This window comes from Hippopotamus amphibius, chromosome 17 (genome assembly GCF_030028045.1).
Source record: "Hippopotamus amphibius kiboko isolate mHipAmp2 chromosome 17, mHipAmp2.hap2, whole genome shotgun sequence".
NCBI lineage: Eukaryota > Metazoa > Chordata > Mammalia > Artiodactyla > Hippopotamidae > Hippopotamus > Hippopotamus amphibius.
The window spans coordinates 9262246-9281463 of NC_080202.1; the positions used below are offsets into that span (position 1 = coordinate 9262246).

The 19218-nt window shown below is 48.4% G+C and overlaps 1 protein-coding gene across 1 annotated transcript; it reads right to left on the reverse strand.

Moving 5' to 3' along the window:
* Positions 1-10057: 10057 nt before the first annotated feature.
* On the reverse strand, positions 10058-17394 carry ALOX15 (arachidonate 15-lipoxygenase). Its single transcript, XM_057716686.1, is given in 15 exon segments — positions 10058-10237; positions 10348-10536; positions 10628-10728; positions 11312-11433; positions 11616-11776; positions 11876-11962; positions 13214-13406; positions 13560-13720; positions 14342-14505; positions 14686-14786; positions 14946-15068; positions 15153-15234; positions 15513-15646; positions 15648-15712; positions 17248-17394. Coding segments are annotated over 15 exon segments (1998 nt in total). The 5' UTR covers positions 17383-17394.
* Positions 17395-19218: the final 1824 nt, after the last annotated feature.

Here is a 19218-nt window from a genome sequence, read left to right on the forward strand (position 1 = left end):
TCCAAAAGCCGAACCAACACTTTCGTTTAACAAATGATATTCCTACTCTACTTCATACTCACTGCTAGAGGATTCCAGAGAGCTGCCCTGCAATATGTACTGAATAAATGCTAAGTGACTTGACTTAATAGGATAGATGGGACTTCTCTGTCTTATTTTGTGATGCTGCGTGTGAATCTATAATTAGCTCAACCTAAAAAGAGTTTAACATTGAAAATAAAAATGCAAGGGCTCAAGATTTTGACACAGTAATCCATCACACTCCCTCTCCTCCATTCACATTCACAAGTTGCTGTAAAGATTCTTTGCTACAAGAACATGAATGTTTGTTGCCTTTGAAGTGTCTTTGTTTACGTGGTCCTAGCCAGATGGCTTAAGCTTTTAAAATTCTAGACAGCTGTTGGGCTGTTTCCTTTCTCTGGGGTCTGAGTGAAGTGGGACGTGGAGGGTAGAGGTTGTACCTTGAAGACAGGGTGCAGCCCCGGGAGGCACCCATGGTGGCCACAGCGATGACCTCAGCCAGCAGGTGGGTGTTCCGCAGATGATATTGGAGCTGGTGCAGTTGGAAATCTGAATTTTGGACCCAGGACTTTGCCAGGAGCCAGGCAAGTGGAGGATCTGAGGGCAGGAACAGTAGTGGGGTTGGGGAGCTGGGGCTGGGAGGCTGGATCTGGGAAAAAGAGAAATTAAGTATTCATGGACCCCTCATCATACGTAAGGCACAACGCTCGGCCCATCCATAACCAGCAGAAGGAAGATGCAGGCCCTTCTGGCCACTCTCATTTTATTCACAGGGAGACAGGAAGTTCTCCAAAGTTCTTAGGCCAGCTCTGAAGTCTCTACAGCTGTACCTGTTTCTCTTGGTTTTATGGGCACTGGGAGGCTTCTCCATCTAGTACTGTCTGGTAGCCAGCAGGTGGCGCTCAAAGCTCAAAGTAGGCTTAAAGAGCCTTCCTGGATTTGCCAGTTATCTTCTAAAGATGGAGAACAAATAACCAAGAAGAGGTTGTTTCCATTTCTGCCCCTGCCCTTTCCATCTCCCGTCCCCAGTCCCCATCACTAGGTACAGGGGATCAGTTCCTGCAAATATAACCAAGCCATTGAATTGGAATCTTGGAGTACAAATTCTTTTGAGCTGATGAAAAAATTGCTACTATGTAAATAGGTTAGGCTGAGGCAAGTCTCACCCGTGTCAGGACTAGTGACCCCAGAGCCTATCTCAAAGCTGCAGGGAGATGAAGAGGGTGCCTTTAGGGTGGCCTCCAGTGTCCAAGGCCAGAATACACCCAAAGAGGGTGCTCTACTAAAGCCCCACTGAGCCCTAAATACCTGTGCCCTTGTAGACAGCATGCTCCTTTTGCCCATTCTTAGTGCTGCCAGCCTCCCTGGGTGGGCAAGCAGGGTAGCGGGTGGACTCGGGGGGGGTGGGGAGAAGGGGAAGAGGAAGGGTGCAGCCAGAGCAGGACTGTTTGAAGGGCAGGGCCAGCAGCTGGGTTAAAAATGAACCCTGCTGGGGCAGCGCCCACAGCCCAGGTGAGAAGCTCCCAGCAACACCTTGCATCCCTCCCTTCCTCTCACCTTCTGAGTAGAGTTTTCCAGGTGCCTTGCTCCCTAGATAGCCTAGACTCCGAGGGGCCTTTCCCTGTGTGGAGACTGCAACCTGCAGATGCCTGGAGACCTGGAGGGCAGGGATAAAGGACCAGCTGGAGATCATCCACTCACTCACAGAGAAGACATCCTTTCCTTCCTTCCCTCACTCGTTTACTGTTTACTGAGTACCTATCATATGCTGGCCCTTCTCTAAGCCTTGCATGTTGGGGATGGAGGAATGGGGAAGGGAGAAAAAAAGTGAATTAAGACGTGCCTTCTGACCTTATGGAGTACACAGCAGGTGGGCCTGTCATGTGCGGGGCAGGGGGTGGGCAGAGAGTCAACCTCAGGTACTCACATAGGTGGGCTCGAGATAAGGAACACTCAGGTCGCTTCTGTTTGTCACATCCGGGGAATGTTGCAGGTGGAGGAAACCCACAACCTGGTTTTGTTGCCAGGGACGGAGGGAACAGCAAGTACAAAGGCAAAGAAGTGTGGGGCTGTTTACTGGAGGGTGGGAGGTGGTACAGGGCAAATAATTGCAGGAGGGTTAAGTGCCCTGCTCAGGTGGTTCACTCCTCACAGATGAGGCACAGTGTCCATCGGGCTCAGAGGAATTGCTTCTTAATAGAGAAGAAAGCAGCTCAAGTCCAGGTAATGGTGGAAATTCAGGCATCAGGAGTATGTGCGTCTATGGCCCAAGGTCAGGGTGAGCAGGATAGATTGGGTACAGAGGACTCTGCCCTTTCTCTTGCCTTTATTGCTCCTCCCCAGTCACGAATGCCTCTCTTCAGCTCACTAGTTAAGGATGCCTCTGCCTCTGCAGGGACCAGCATTGCGCACTTGGATGACATGTGTCTGGACAATGATGCCTGATGGCTCCCTCTCTCCCTCTCAGATCCTGGCGCTGGAGCAGCACCACGTTTCTCTGGCTCCCAGCTTCCACCTCTTGGCTTTACTCTGAGCTTGGTCCCCAGATACCTGTGTTTCCACCACTATTACCAGGAGATCGTATCTACCAGAGCCAAGCCAGGTGCCCAGAGCACCAGCATCCATTCTGGGGCCACAACTGGAACTGGACCACGATGGCCAATGGATGAGTATCTTGTCTTGGTTCTTGGACATAGGTTCTAATGGTTTAGGTCAGGAGGTCAAATCCTGGGTGGAAGAAGGAATATCTGAAAGCTCTCCACCAGCCTGGATGACTTCTCACCCTCAGGGAAGCACTGGTGCTTCAGAATGATCCAGCTTTATCTCTAAGCACCCTACTTCACCCGTGAGTGCTGCGAATTTTGAGTGATCCTCTGCCTCCTCACCTGAATTGCCAAGAGGAAGTGGATTGGAAGTCCTTACCTGATATAGCCAGGGAACCCGAGTCTGCTGGTCCAGGTGTGCTACAGCCATTGCTCCAGCTCCCCCGGGTGTTGTGGTCCCTGATGCTAACAGTAAGCGAAGCCTGCCCGGTGCTAGGGAAGCTTTGAGAGTCTGAGCACTGCCCAGGGAGCTCTACTCCCAGCCTGAAGGGAAAACCCTAAGGATACCCTGGGACTGGGAAAGGGAAAAGGGTGGAGGGCTAGCTCTGGCAGAGTTATCAACTAAGCAAACAAGCTTGTGCACTGTATTTAATATTTTCAACACCATCAGAACCACTTTTTATTTCTCATAAAAGAAGAAGCTGAATCTTACATTGTTTATCTTAAGCCTTCAAGACAAACTGGGCTGTTATAAGATTTGAAAACAAACAAGGCCCCTTTAAGAAAAACTGAATAAGCTTACTGTTGGGTGTTTTTACATTAATTGATACACATCTTTAAACATCATTAATCTGAAACAACTAACAGGGATCCTTAATGTCCATGAAGAAAAGAGTAAACTATTACTTTTTTTATATTATTCTGATATTAGAAAAACTCTTCTCTTCCTAAAGGAAAAAAAAATGCTTCTTATACAGAGGAACTGAGAAATATATTTGCTTTGAAATTAATTTTTTCCTTTAATATGTAATCTTGCCAGGAAGCACGATATAAATTTTGCAACAGCCTTAAAAGAAACTCTCATAATTTTGGATCATGTTTCTTCTTAGGTTAGAAGGTAGGAGGCTTGGGTTTTGTTTTGTTTTTAACAAAGAATTGCCTTATTAATGCAACACACACACACAAACTATGAAGTACTGAAATTTAAATATCTAAGTCGTAGCAAACAGGTGACCATTCAACATCTGGGGTCAACCAGATGCTTGTAGGAGCAACAGATAAGATTCCCCGGGTGGAAAGGGCATCTTCATAGGTGAAGGGAGGGCCCAGATGTAACAGCTTTTCAAATTCTCTCTCCTCATCAAGGATCACGAGAGGCACTCCATTCAAGGGGAGGTATGCAATCTGGTGCTTTTCAGGCAGGTCAAAACTCTCAAAATGTAAAGGATTGACGGAAAAGAATTTTTCTGTTTCTGAGTGGGTGTCATCCAAGACAGGAACAGAGCTCCCTAAAAGCTAAAATGGCAATAAACAATAATGAAGAGACTTTTACAGAAATTGCATCTACAACGTTATTAATTCTTACAGCTGCTCTTAAAAGAACAGTGGTAAGAGCTATTTGACAGAGTTCAGATTGCATGGTTATCACATTTAAAAATACAATTTGGAGCTATCTGCCTAGCAAAGGAAAAGATACACCTCCTCTCAAAGAAGATATCATCTGGGGGTCTCTGCAATTTTTATACACGTTATCCAGCATTCAGTCAAAAAGTACTAGTCAAGCCAAGAGACAGGACTAGAGTCAAAAGTATAAGAGAAAAAAGTCAAAGAAAATCACAGATGATGCAGGTATTAGAGTTAGCAAAACAAAGACTGTAAAATAGTGGATTCATGTGTTGAAGAAAAATAGGTGAAATGATTTAAAAAATTTCACCAGAGAACTGTAAAAAATAAAAATAAATCAAATGGAAACTCTAGAACTGAATGGTGCAATAGCTGAGATAATTTCAATTAGGTGGACTTATAGCAAATAAACCCAGCATAAATTTGAATTAATAAACCAGAAAACAGGTCAGTAGAAAATAACCACATAGTAGAGAAAGAATGAAAAACAGAAAATAAAGAGCATAAGTATGTTGAACACATTTAGAACACGTCCTAACATGTGCAGTTCTAGAAGAAAGGAGAATTAGGCAAAAGCAATTTGAAGAGATAATGGCCAAAGATTTCTCAAAACTGAGTAAAGATACCAACCCACAGATTCAAGAATCTCTGTGAACCCCAAGCCCCCAAGCAGAATAAATACAAAGAAGGCTACTCCCAGGCTTATAATAGCAAAAGTGCTAAAAAGAAAAAAAAAAAAGACAAATAGAAAATTATAAAAGCAGCCAGAGGGGGAAAAACATAACTAAAGGAACAACAGTTGCAGTGTCATCTCCATTTCTCAAAAAAATGATGGAAACCAGAAGACAACAGAATATTTTTAAAGTGCTAAGAGAAAATACCTTTTACCTCTAAGCCTATACTCAGTGAAAATATCCTTCAAAAATACAAAGTAAAAATATTTTTAGACAAAAAAAAAACATAGAATTCATCAGTATCATATCTGCTCAAAAACAAATACTAAAAGGAATTTTTTAGACAGAAAGGAATGGTTCCAAATAGGAACACAGAAATATAAGAAGAGCACGCGCGCACACACACACACTGGAATATTAATCAGCCATGAGAAAGAATGAAATTCTGCCATTTGTGAAAACGTGGATGGCCCTAGAGGGCATTATGCTAAGTGAAATAAGTCAGACAGAGAAAGACAAATGCTGTATGATTTCACTTATATTTGGAACCTAAAAAAGGTGAACTTACAGAAACAAAGAGTAGAATGGCGGTTACCGGGGGTGGGGGGAGGGGAGATGTTGGTCAAATGTACAAACGTCTAGTTAGGAGATGAATAGGTTCTGGGGATGTAATGCACAGCCATGTGATTATATATAATAATACCTGCTAGATATACATGAAAGTTGCTGAGTAGACCTTAAATGTTCTCATCACATAAAAGAAATGGTAATGATGTGACGTGATGGAGGTGTCAACTAACACTACTGGGTGTTATTTGTTATAGCAGCCCGAACAGACCAAGACATTTTCATTTCCAAAACTAGCATCAGTTGTATTTCTGAGGCTGATTGAAAATGCTGAAAGAATTAACTATTTTCATCTGTAAAGGACATCTTTGTGGTCAGAGGTCCCACTGATCAGAAGCTTACAGTCCTTATAATAAAGGGGGTGGAACATGCTTTAAATTATGTAGAATAAACCTTAATCTTAGGAACAATGACATAAGTTCTAATGAAATGCAAAAAAAAAAAATCCATTCATTTTATTAGAGAAATAAGAATGACTAAGAACTAAAGGAAAACATTTAAGTTCCCTCATGAAAGACTAAGAAAGGTACCAATGACATGATTTGAAAATAATAACAGTTGTTCAGCTGACTCTGTCTCTCTCCCTCTCTCAATCTCTCTCCTTCTATTCATGTCAATAAAATAAACAAATGAGAAAATTGGAGCATGGTATGCACAAAACCTATTGATAGATGGTCATGTGTACCTGTCAATACTATATGTGTGTGGTGGGAATAGCAGAAGAAAGAGAAGAAGGGAGGGAGGGAGGAGGGGCATTTACCAAATGATAGAAATACAGAGATTTATTGTTTGGGTGTTGAAGTGACCAATGGAATGTTGGCAAAGGCCTTCAGTAGTGAACTTATTGAGTAGACCATACAGGTGGGTCTCACTGAACATCTCACTAAATATCTCCACTTCTGATTATCCCCATTAGGTGAAATTCCATAGTTAAGTGGCCATCCAAGAAAGGGAGTCATGTTCCTGGCATCTGTCTCCCTTACCGCCTTTTCCTGAAGAAACTTCTCCTCCCTGGCTTAGACACGATGTTACCACCTCACTAGGGGAGACCCCACTCAAAAAGATAGTAATTCTTCCTCAGACCCACTCCCCATCACAGGAAAGGCTAAGAATCAGCGAGTCTCACCAAATACGGAGGGTCATTCTCCTGCTTTTTTAGAGTTGACCACTGTCTAATATTGCATTTAAAATGCTGCTAGCCAAGCTCCAAATGCTTTGTTTCAAAGACTCTTATGTAACAGGATGTTTATTTTGTACCAAAAACAGTTATGTATCATTGCATGTATCTTATATTATTTAGACAGTTGGGTTGTTGCCTGGAAAGAAAGTTCATAGGAACTTTATCTTCTAACTCTCCCCATTAGGTGAAATGCCGTAGTCGGGTGGATACCCGAGAAAGGGCGTCATGGTTCAGGCATCTGTCTCCTTAGAGATGACCCTCCCTCTCCCACCGTTCCTGAAGAAGCTGTTCTTTACTGGCTTAGACACGATGCAACCACCTCACTAGAGGAAGACCCCGTGCGAAAAAACAAACAGTAACTCCCCTCAGGACCCACGCCTCAACAAGAGCCAGCCATCAGAATGGGATCCCAGAGCTCAGCAACATGTAAATGTAAACCCCTGTACATGTGATAGCAGATTCTGCACGAGAAAGTTTCCATATTGAGAAGATTTGAGATTTTTTTTTTTTATTAATGTCAACAAAATTCCAAGGGCTTTTCTGGGAAGTGGATTTTGAGGGCGACCAGCCAAGGGAAGAGGAGCATTATTTTACATCAGGCTGAAATTGTCGATATAGGTGGATTTAACAGAGACTCTGAGTTTAGCATGTTGTTACATCTGGGTGGGATTCTCACAGCTTGCTAGATTGGACAGTAAGTTACCAGAAACAGTTCTGGATGATATAAAGGAAGTTTAGATGCCGTAAAACCCTTGGCATTTTGCACAGGAAGAAACTGAGACCTGGAAACATAAGAATGCGGAATTAGTTCTATTTTATATATCTATCTATCTATCTCCTATGCACTCACACGCTGTGTCACTTTATAGGACTCAGAATTTTCTCCCCTTGCTAAAATTGAGAAACACATCACTATGGGAAGCATTAGTTCTTTTAAAAGAGTTTTACTGGTTCTCCTAAAAAAAAAAGATGAATATTCAAGAAGACATCTGGAGGCTATACAATAAGCATGTGCTTTATTTCCTCTGCTCTTTTTTTTTTTTTTTTTTTTGGCTGTGTTGGGCCTTCGTTGCTGCGCACGGGCTTTCTCTAGTTGCGGTGAGTGGGGGCTACTCTTCATTGCCATGCGTGGGCTTCTCAGTGCGGTGGCTTCTCTTGTTGCAGAGCACGGGTTCTAGCCGCGAGGGCTTCAGTAGTTGCAGCATGCGGGCTTAGTAGTTGTGGCTCACAGGCTCTACAACGCAGGCTCAGTAGTTGTGGCGCACGGACTTAGTTGCTCCGAGGCATGTGGGATCTCCTGGACCAGGGATCAAACCTGTGTCTGCTGCATTGGCAGGCGGATTCTTAACCACTGGGCCACCAGGGAAGTCCCCCAGGGCTGGTTTTAGTATGGACGCCAGCCATGTCTTTCCTCAGAGTGTGCTGGCAGCTCTCGCCTTGAGAGGGGGTGAGGTTGGTGTTGTGGTGTCCAGATCCTGTGCTGGATGTTGGGTGAGGCCTCCTCTTTGCTCTGTGGCTGTCACCATCCTGTCGGGGATGGGGTCTGCTCCCCAGTTGTTGAAGTAGAAGCCCCGAGAGAGTCAGGTTCAGTCAGGCTCCATTGCCCTGGAGTGTGCGCTCTGTCCCCAGGGAGGTGGTTGTTGAAGCAGGTGAGGCCCGTGTGGTCACAGAGAACCCCTGCGCCACCTGTGTAGGCATCCGTGGTTCTGCTCAGAAGCAGCCCAAGGTTGCACCCCTTTCTCTGTTGTGTTCATCCCTGAGCTAGTGCAGGGCTGTGGTGTGAAGTGGGTTGGGGCTAGGGGTCAGGGTGTTGTGGCTGCAGGAACTGAGGTGGCTGTGCTGCTGCCTGAGATCTGGGCTGCCTCTATGACAGACGTCTCCCAGGACCTGCGCGCCCCAGATCTGTCACCAAACTGCAGTGTGGAGTTGGCAGGCCCGGCCCCTCTCACTAGGAAACAAACTGCTGCGTTCTCCTGTCCAGGGCCTGGGTCGCTGTGTGCTCTCTCAGCCTCCAAAGAAAGGAGAGTGACCTCCAAGGAGAAGGGGGTGTGGCCTCGAAGAGGAGGTGTGGCCTCCAAGGAAAAGGGGTTGTGGCCTCCAAGGAGAAGAGGGTGTGGCCTCCAAGGAGAAGGGGGTGCTCTGTGAGTATGACTTCCAGGACCCTGTCATACCCTTACTTATAATTCTTCCATGGCTGTTTCCTAAAAATGGCCTCATTTCCTGGTGTGAAACATGTTCATGAGACCACCCCTTCCCACCGCTTCTCTCCTAGCTCCTCGTTCCTCCCCGACTGCCCCACTCAGCAGACGGCATTATTTCTGGTGGGAAGCTGTGCCATGCTCTCTTACCTCCTTGTGGCTTCTCCTAGACCCCAGCATTAAACTCTGCCCCCACCTCTCAACTCTTTTTATTTCCTGTTCCTCCTGCAAGAATCAGACCAAGCATCACCCGTATGTCTTCTGCCAAATTAAACAGAATCAGAAGCAAGAAGCAGCTTTGATCGTACTGTCAAGGAAACAATTCTGGCTTGTGTTTACTGTTAGTTTCTGTTTTAAAATATCCACAGATGATCATATTAAGAAATTGAACTTCCAAGTTTATTTTTCCAAAATTTTAATCAGATACAGAAGTTGGATTTTTATTGACTCCTTTGTTGTCCCCCGTTAAAATAATGAGATTTTTAGTACTTTTCCAGTTAATCATTTTTATTTGGAGCTTCCTAACTGATGAAGTGCAAATGGGTTATAGATCTGGATCCCTTGGGCAAAACCCTGAGGCCAAATACCTCCAGCTGAGAGCAGCTTCTGGAATTTAACCAGTTTGCTTCCATCTGTCATTTTCTAAGTGAGTTACGAAATGAAACTCTTGAGAATTCCTGTGTTAGTGGTTTGCTTTGTGCTGTATCTGGTTTCAGGACACGCAGTGCGTCCCATCCAGTTAGAAAGATGTGCTGTATATTCTTTTGCCAATATTTGATTAAGGATAGTTTAGACTAAATTCTCATCTTTCATTAGTCTAAAATATTTGATTTTTTCTTGTCATTAAACTCAATTTAGGTTCAAAATCATATTTGATTCATAAAAGGTTCATTCATTCATTATTACCCTGTTCTCATCCTGAAACCGTTTGTATAAATGTTGCTATTGCCTGCCCTAAGGGCAATCTGAATGATCAGAGAGGAAGAGGGGGAGGAAGACACCGGTGCAAGGTCCCTAGGCGTTGTGTCTGGAGTCAAATATGTTCACGGTGGGCACGGACAGTGAAAAGGTGACTTTGGGGAGGGTGGGAGTTGGGAAGAGGATGGGGTTTGGGGAGGGCAAGACTGAAAGCACTAAGGGAGGGGTGTGGCTTGGTGGAAGGGGGCTGAAACGGCCCAAGGCTGGGGGCGCTCATATGGCCACACTGTTTGCCACGAGGCTGGGCCGCAGGTATCTGTAGGGCAGGTCCAGCTTGGCATTCCGGGTCTCAATGTCCTTGTCCAGGGCAGCCAGCTCCTCCCTGAACTGCTTGAGCACAGCCTTGGGCTCAGGGCCTGAAAAATACTCCTCCTCATGCTGACCCAGAGCCACCTGGGACAGAGAGAAAAAGGCAGCTGAGAGCTTTACTGCCCCTCAGTTTGGAATGCCACACCTCCCTGTACCTGCCCTCTTCCTCGGGGACCCGGGCACCTGGCTCTCACCATGATGGGCTTGTGTCTGCCCAGTTGCCAAGTGATGGACATCTGGAGAGAAGCCTGATGAAAGTTGGGCAGTGTTGCCATCACCGTCTCCAGTGTCACATCCTTGGTGGTCGGTGGGGGCAGCCGCATCGTGAAGGGTGCGTCAGGGACCCAAGTGTACCAGTCCAGCCAAGGAGGGGCAGTCAATGTCTACTAAGCATGAAAACCCCTCAGACCACCTGTGCACAGCCCCCTTCCCCCTGCAGGCACAAATGCCCGGCTACCCCCCTGTGATAAGTACCTGGCCCAGGTGGATGGAGGAGTGCTGGCCAGTGCAGGTAAAGATGCACATGGTCACAAAGTGGCAAAGCTGGTCCTTGGACTGTAGGGCTATGGGAAACCCTGCAAGGGGTAAGGAGAGTTAGAAGTGGTGAGGCCACAGATAGAGGCAGGGTTCAGGGACTAGGGCGGAGAACAGAGAGGTGAGAAGAGGGCCAAGGACTCTTAGTAACTACGTGGGAAGTGACGTGAGTGTGGGTTGGAGTGGCGGAAGTGGGGAGATCTGCTGGGACGGTCCCACTGAGTAGGGTACTGGTGTGGCTCATACTGGCTCATAAGAGCCAATGATGTCAAATGTTCAAGTATTTAGCAAGCTGGTTGACATCAGCTTGGTAGCCACAGTGTGATTATTTACACCATGGAAATGGGCAGATGCTACACATCAGGGCGTTTTTTTTTTATCCCCAAAGAGCCAATTGTCAAACATTTATGAGTAACCACTGATCCCACTGCATCTGGGACCTAGAGGGGCTCTCAGTGCACAGGATGGGGACCTGCCTCTAGCTAAGAGGAAAAGGAATCTGGGAAGGCTTTGGGTGTTTTCATAGGGGTTGGAAATGCTTCTGGAAGATTCCATAGAGGTAGAGAGGATTCTGGGGAAGTTCTAGGGAGGAATCTTGTGTTGGAGTCTTGGGGCTCATCCTACCTTGGTCCTGGGCCCCTAGCAGCCCAGTCTCAGTGATCTCTCGACACCATTCCTGCAGCTCAAGATCGTCTTTCACAGACTCGTCCGTCCTGTAATGGAGACTCACAATGCCCTCCGTGTAGCTGCCAGCGGAGGGGTCAGGGTGGGAGAGCTGAGGCTGATGACAGGGAGCCCCCAGGCCCTCTGCTCCTTGCCCACACGGTCAGGCCAGGGCACACAGCCCCTCAACTGGGACACAGACCGCATGTTTTCCCAGCCTCTTCCCCTCTGCAAGCCTGCCAGCCCCACCTTCCCCCCACCTCACCGAGAGATGATTTCCCAGAGCTGCAAGGCATCTTGGGCGTAGAAAGAAGACTTGACTCCCAGGAGCCCCTGGTCATCAGGGGGACAGAAGGAACTATAGGTTAGAGAGGCTCCTGCTCGCTTCAGCAGCTCCACGTGGCTGCCCCCATCTGAGCTCACCACCTGAGGAGCAAGGACAGGCGGGGTCAGGAGAATCCACCTGCCCTGAGGCCAGAGCCGGAGGGGGCATGAACTCCTGAATCCCCCTTTCTTTCCTCAGACCTGGTCAAAAACTCCCAAATCGGCAACCAGCCCAGTCGTGGCCCTGATGTTAAGTTCCATGGTGTATCGCAGGTGCGGAATGAGAAGCTGGAGGGAGAGGAACAGGGAAGGGCAGGGTCAGAAGACAGCTGTGGCTGGTCCCTGCAGGACATAGGGGTTGAAAAGCAGGAAAGGTACCAGGTCTTCAGGAAAAGCAAAGACTGAAGTCCAGTGGCCCCTCGACACCACTGACTTAATGCTCTTTGATAATTGAAAGAAATCATTCTCTTCTCTTCGTGTGAGACTGTTCAAAGTCTAGCTGAATGTTTCTCCACCTTTTTTACATTATCACTTCTCTAAGGAGGCTTTTTAGATATTTGTTGTACTCTCACCTGCCCCATTTTACAGATATACTATATATGTTATGTCTTGTAAGTGTATATGTGCTTTATACATAAACATAGTGAGATTTTAAAGAATTTTTCCTTCCAGAACATGGTCTACTTTGCTGCCTCCAGAACTTCATCTCCTACCTTCCCCTTAGTCCATTACACTCACCTTCTTTCTGTGCTTCAAACGTGCCAAGCTCATTCCTACCTCAGGACCTTGGCACTAGCTCTTCCCTCTGCCTAGAGCAATGTGCCTCTTGATCATCCCATGACTGGCTCCGCATAATTTCATTTTCTATGTCACCTCCTCAAAGGTGCCTTTCCTGACCACCCAATCTAAACTCACTGTCCCATCACCCTGCTCTGATTCTTAGCAGTGTACTCACCACAGCTCATCTACTACAATACAGTCTTTACTGTCTGTTAGCCCTTAATGAAAATGAAAATCCCCAAAGACTAGGATCTTGCTTAGCACTGGCACCTAGAAAGGTTATTTGCCCCATCGGAGGCACCCAAGAAAAGCGTTAACAGAAGAACACTGTTCTAATTGTATTGAACCAGGCTACTGTTGTTGACCTGAGCCCCTCCAGCTGGCCCATGTGTTACTACTATTCAAGAACCCTTCAAAACTGGCTGGAAAAGTCTTTTATATTCTTTGCATGGTCCCCTCCTATTGGATGGAATCCTGACTCATTTGTGTATTCTCTTTATATACTGTCTGTGTATCTGTGCTTTATACATACAAAGCATGACTTCTTGCCCCCACCCCATCAGTGAATCATTTCACTCCCGCAGGAAGTGATATCACCCTGTTATAAAAATGCAGAGCAAGCCATGTTCTCACGCCGTTGCTCATTTGTCTTTCATTGGTTGCTTCTCCCCAAACGCTGAGATTCCACAGAGAAGGTACCTCCAGAGGTGGGACTGCTGTGGGGCGGAGAGCGGAGGAGAGGGGTGTAGGTAGTGTTACCTTCAACATAGGGTGTAACGATGGAAGGCACCTCATGGTGGCCACAGCAATGACCTCAGCCATCACGTGTCCCCTCGGGAGATGAGACTGCAGTTTGTGAAGCTGGAAGTCAGAGCTGCGGACCCAGCATTTGGCCAGGAGCCAGGCCATTGGGGGATCCGTGGGCAGGAAAGGTGGTGGTGGGGGGGAACCCCTTGCATGGCAGTTGGAGCTGGAGCGGGCGCAAGAGTGGAGGGGATGGGAGGGCTGAGGGCCAGTGCACAACAGACTCCCCCTCCCTCGCATGTTTAAGCTCTTCCTCCAAAGTTGCTTAGCGTTCTCCATCTGACTGCTGCCGCTCCACTACAGCCTGGGTCCTCTTACCTGCATGACCATGGGTAAGAGTTTCCCATCAGGCTACAGTTTCAGCATAACCAGAGGAGCAGCCACGTACTGCTGGCTACACAGGATAACGTTGGCCTTGATCCCATCCAGCAAGGAGAAGTCAGCTTCACATAGTGTGCCTCACTGGATGGGGGCAGAGGACATGGGGTGCCATCAGCATAAAGCTTTTTTTCCCCACCCTGATTCCCTGAAGGAAGAAGGAAACTAACTTGTCTCCATCACCTACTTCATACCAGGTAATAGATCATGTACTTATTGCCTCATATAATAATAAGATGGACATGAATTAGCTCCAGTTTTATAAAAGAGGAAACGTGATCAGAGAGCCTAGATATCTTGCCTGAAGTCACACAGCTTATAAAACAGCAGCGCCAAGATTCAAGCTCAAGTCTGTCTCACCCTAAATCGCATGAGTTTTCTCTCTTAATTGTTCCCTGCTGACTTCCCATCAACAGCCCCAGCTCTGACCTTGATTCTCTCACTCCATACTCTCCCTAAATCCCTAGCACTTCATTTGACTGTCTCTGGCACCCATCACATAGTCTTCCTCCACAGCACACTATGCTTATTAGGGGAGGAAAGCCACAGAGGGGCACCCCTCCAGGATCACTCAAGATTTCTGCTGTAGAATCCCATCTTGCCATCTGGCAGCAGGCTGGGCCCACGGTGGACCCCGCAACAGTGCAAACGCTGACCTCACCCATATTTCACTGTGCGGTCTCCTTACGGCTTTTATGACCATACCTGGAGCTCCTTCTCCAGCTGGGCCTTCAGCTCCTCCATCCCTGGAGGAAACTCTAGGTGGGCAGGAAGATGAATGGAGCGTCTCAGCAACATGGGGTTGGAGCTGTAGAGAAACTGGTACCCAAATAAGGCATCCTTCTTCCAGGAGTCCCGCACCCGCTCTGGGGATGGTATTTGTGGAGCTTGCTGTGGAATCTGAGCTCCTGGTCCTTCCAACCCCCACCAAACCATCCCCACTTGACCCCAGCCTCCCGGGCCTCTGGTTCCCAACCCTGGTTCCCTAGTATGGGTAGGATCTGGGGGTAAGAGTCCTGGGAAAAATATTGGTTAGAGGTACTAAGCAGCCAGCTTGCTCTGGCCACACCAGAAAATCCTGTTGAAGTCATCCAGACCCTTCCAGCTAGTCAGAATATTTAAAGAGTCTTTGACAGCTAGGTCTGCCAGTCTTTGGGAAAGGATAGATGAAGAGTTTGTTATTCTCAGAATCAAACATTAAAGCCCACACATCCCTCTTGGGCTGGTCCAGCCCTGTGAAATCCATAAGCCCACTGGCCTCCATTTGATCAGGACACCTTCCTGTCACCCAGCCTGCCTTGTACTTAACCCCTTGGCCAGAGAAACCTCAAAGTCAATTTTTTGGTTCTCCAGAAATCTCTCATCTATGGGAAGGTCACATATTGTGGCCCCAGCTATATTCAGGATTAACCCATCCTTCCAGTTGCCCCACCTGCGTTGGAAATGAAACCAGGCATTGGTACCAGGGAAGGGTCAGCAGCTCCCTGTGGGGTCAGGAGGCAGGAGTGGGGCTGACCAGTACAGCTTCCTTCTCTCTACCTGCTCCTCCTCCCTGTGTTTCTTGAACAGGCCTTGAGGGTCATCGACCACGGTGCGACCTGAAAGTGGGGAGGAGGGCACGACCTTGAGGCTCCTCCTGAGAGCGTGTCCCCTGTTCCTGCCAAAAAGGTCCCTCGGCCTGCCCTTGCCGCTGGCCCCTGACCCTTCAGCATCACCGCCCCCCCCCCCCCACCAGCCTCCTCGCTGCTCAGGTGCCAGCTCCAGCATCCCGCCTTTTCTGTGACCCTCAAGGACCACGCCCCCTTCTCCACTCCTCCACCCCCAATTTCTCCTGTGCCCCGAGGCCTCTTCCACCCCCAGTGCCCCCGCTGCTCACCAGTGCCCTCGGGTAGGCTCAGGATGCCGTCGCCCTCCACCCAGCGGTAGCATGGGAATCTGAACTCATCCCCACTGTCCCCGGGGCCCTGCACGGAGATCCAGTTGCAGAACCACGCGTCATCCTGGAGGAGGTTTACGCAGTTTCACGAACAGCAGCGGTGCCGGGTACTCTGACACATCCACCTTGAATTCCGTCTCCTGCCGGCGACAAAAGAGGGTCAGTAAGCAGGGCTCTCTGGGAGGGATCCTCGGACAGAGCCCTGGACGCCCTTCCCTCTCGGCCTCTGGGAAAGAGGCGCAAAAAGAGCCAGAGAGGACAAGGGCGCGCGCCGAGCAGGTGACTCCACGACCCCATTCTCGGTCGTCGAGCTCCTCAGCCCCGGCCGAGGCGGGGCACAGAAGATGGAGAGCGGCACTCCTCCCCGTCGTCACTGATTGTGCCGAGCGCTGGGCTGGGCACTAAGAACCCGCGCCGCGCCCTGGGCAGGAGCACTGGTGACCGGGCAGTTACAGCGACCCCCTCCCCGTCATCAAGGCCGAGCGCCGACAGAGGCCTCACCCAGCCTGGGGCAGGCTTCCCCGAAGACATGCCGTCTAAGCGGAGACGCCCAGGTGGAAAGGGCGAGAGTGAGAGAGAGGAAACCGAGAGGGAAACGGGCCAGGGAGAGGAAGCGGGGAGAGCGGCGTAGCGGAGCTGGATCGCTGAGCGCGAGGCGTGGGAAAATGAGCAGGGCTCATGCAGCTCGTAAAGTCTGGAATGTTAAGCCGGGAGCTTTGGCTTGGTGCTGAGAATAAGCAGAAGCCATTCAAAAGTTTTCAGCTGGGGGAGTGTTTTAAAGGTGGGAAGGTAGTTGGGGGTGGGAAGACATCGCTCTGACTGCAGAAGGGCTTGGAAGGGCAGGGGTGCAAGGGGCGAGGCGGGTGAAGAGAATGAAGGTGACGTAGGTTCGAGGGGACATTGGTGGTCAGAGTGGGATGGACATCAGAGCAAGGATGCTGGAGATGTCTAAGAGAGGGACTGGACAGCGCTCGATTCTTGGTTAGACGGAGGCGCAGAGAGGCGGAGGCGCGAGCGCACCTGGGGAGACAAGGGGAGCGGCCTGGGAGGTGGGGAGAGTTGAGGACCTCACTGGAGCATGGTCCTTTGAAGTGTCCATGGGCCAGACATCAGATCTGGGGGTCTTGGAGAGAGCTGGACAGGCCATGGAAATCTGGGGGTCGGAGGAGGTAAAAGAGTAACAGGAGCCAGGGGCGAATACCAGGTAGATGTGATGGGAGAGGGGGTGGGTCGGGAAATCGAGTGCTCTCATCGCTCGGCTTCTTCCCCTCGCCCTCTTACCGCGTCCCCATCCCCGCCCCATCCCGGCGATAAAGCCCGCAAGGTCGGAGATAAGCAACCGTAGAGAAGATCTGAAATAGAAGCTTTTAAGAAGAGGAAACAGGAGACGGACGGCCGCGCCAAGGACCTCAGAGTTTCAAGAAAAGACAGAGTTCTGTGGAACGACGGGCGCTCAAAACTATCCCAATCCCAGGGAAGCTGGGCGGCGGGAACATTTATTGAGCGCTTACTGTGTGCCGCGTCCTGCCCTGAAGCGCTTTACCCGCGCGGTCTCCTAGCGCCCTCCGCGCGGGGGGCCGTGCGCCCAGAGCCGCCGAGGGTGCGTCTCTTCCCGGGGACTTGCCGGCCTTGCGGCCAGGGCGCAGCCCACCCCGCCCGGCTCCGGCCAGCTCACCTTGCCCCGCGCCGGCCGCAGGCGCCACCCGAGCGCCGCCTCCCCGTGCTGGCCGACCAGCCACAGGTGCACCTGGTTGTTGGAGCCCGCGCGGAGCGAGGACCCGGTGGACACGCGGATGCGGTAGAGACCCATCTTGAGCAAAGACGTCTCGCCCCTTCTGAGCGGGAAGAAGAGTGGACGCGCCAAATAACTGGGCCCGAGACCCCGCCCCTTCGAAGCCTTGCGGAATTTGGGATGTGGGTGGCATGTCTCTAACCAAGCCCGCCAAGCTGCGCTCTGGGGCCCGCAGTTCCCCGCAGCCCAGAGCTCAGCCCCTGATCCCAAGAAGGCGGGGCCCCGGCGGGGACAGGGGGCGCAGGCCAATACCTTGGTGGGAGGAGGATGGTAGGGGGAAGCAGATGAGGATTTGGGCAGAAAACATGCAGAAAGAAGGAATCGACGCCTGGCCCAGCAAGACAGATGGTGAGTGCGGCTGGAAGCCCCCTCCATCTGAACACACACACACACACACACACACACACACACACACACACACGCCTAACAAGTTCGTTCACCTTTGCCGTGTCGTGCTCAAGGTTGCAAGGGAGGATGCTGAGGGCAAGGAGACTTGGTCACGGCAGCATCTGTGAGCCAAGTAGTCCCAGGAAGAATAACTGTTTCGAGAACAGGAAGGACTGATCAGTGCCAGGTGGCTGCAGGTGCTAACCAGGTAGAAAGGAGATCCAATCAGTTAAGCAACACTGGTGCTCACACTCTGTGACCAAGGAGAAAGGGAGTCCTGAGATACTGAATTAGCCTAATGTCCTAAAGAGAAGCAAAATCCACTAGACGCCCCCCAACCATAACAAGACATTAGTAATGCATGCATATTTTTGCTAATACTAACAAAGCAAGTCAGTTTATCATAATGACAAAATCAGGAGTTCCATAACTCTAGCCAATGAAACTAAATCCATCATTTCAGAGGAGAAAGAGATTGCAGAAATTAAAAACTTAGGTAAAAGATGCAAACATTAAAAGACTATTTGGGGCAACAATAAGTTTTACTGGAGCAAAGATAGCTCCTTGGAAGAAACAAGCTTCAGAGCCCCAAGCATGAATCAGTCTGCTCAGAAGCCCAATTTTATAGCTTCAGTGCATTCTGAGACTATATATCTGAGACAATATTCTTTGGGGGATATGAGGGAATCTGGCAAGATTTTGGTAACATCAAGAAAACATCAAAAGAAGTATTTTAGCAACCTTAAGAAAATACCTTATTCCTATAGAAAAACAAGAAAAAGTAGAAACCAACAAAGTAATTAAATCCGTGGTGTCCATGTGTTAAAATAGATTTATGTATAGTGACAGTAAGTCTTGTAATCATTGTATTTGTGTTTCTTTGGTGTACTGTTGAAAGTGTATTCAAAAGAATCATCATATTAAAATTGTAGGGAATTTCCCTGTGGTCCAGTGGTTGGGACTTGGTACTTTCACTTGGGTTCAATCCCTGGTGGGGGAACTAAGATCCCACAAGCCCCACAGCACACACGCAGCCAAAAATAAATACATGCATATATACATACATACATAAATACATAGATCTGTAATTGCAGTTTAGATTGTTTAAGGAAATTTAATGAAGTATGCAGTGTTTAAATATTAAAACATTTTTCAAAGTTCTGTTTATAGATATGTTTAATAAATTGAGCATTAAATAAAATACAAATATCTGTGGAGTGTTCCCTCCATGTACAAAAATTATCTTCAAACTTTAAAAACTCTATCAATGATGAACATAAACTGTGTCCACAATAAGCATCGAAAAATAACTGAAAGAGTGGACATCAAAGTATTAGCAAGGATTATTTCTAGGGAGTGGGCAAATGTAGAGAAGGGATTCCCATTTTTTACATACTTTAGAAAGTTTTAAACTTTTTACAGAAGCATGAGTTCTTTTTGTAATCTCAAAAATTTAATCTTGAACAA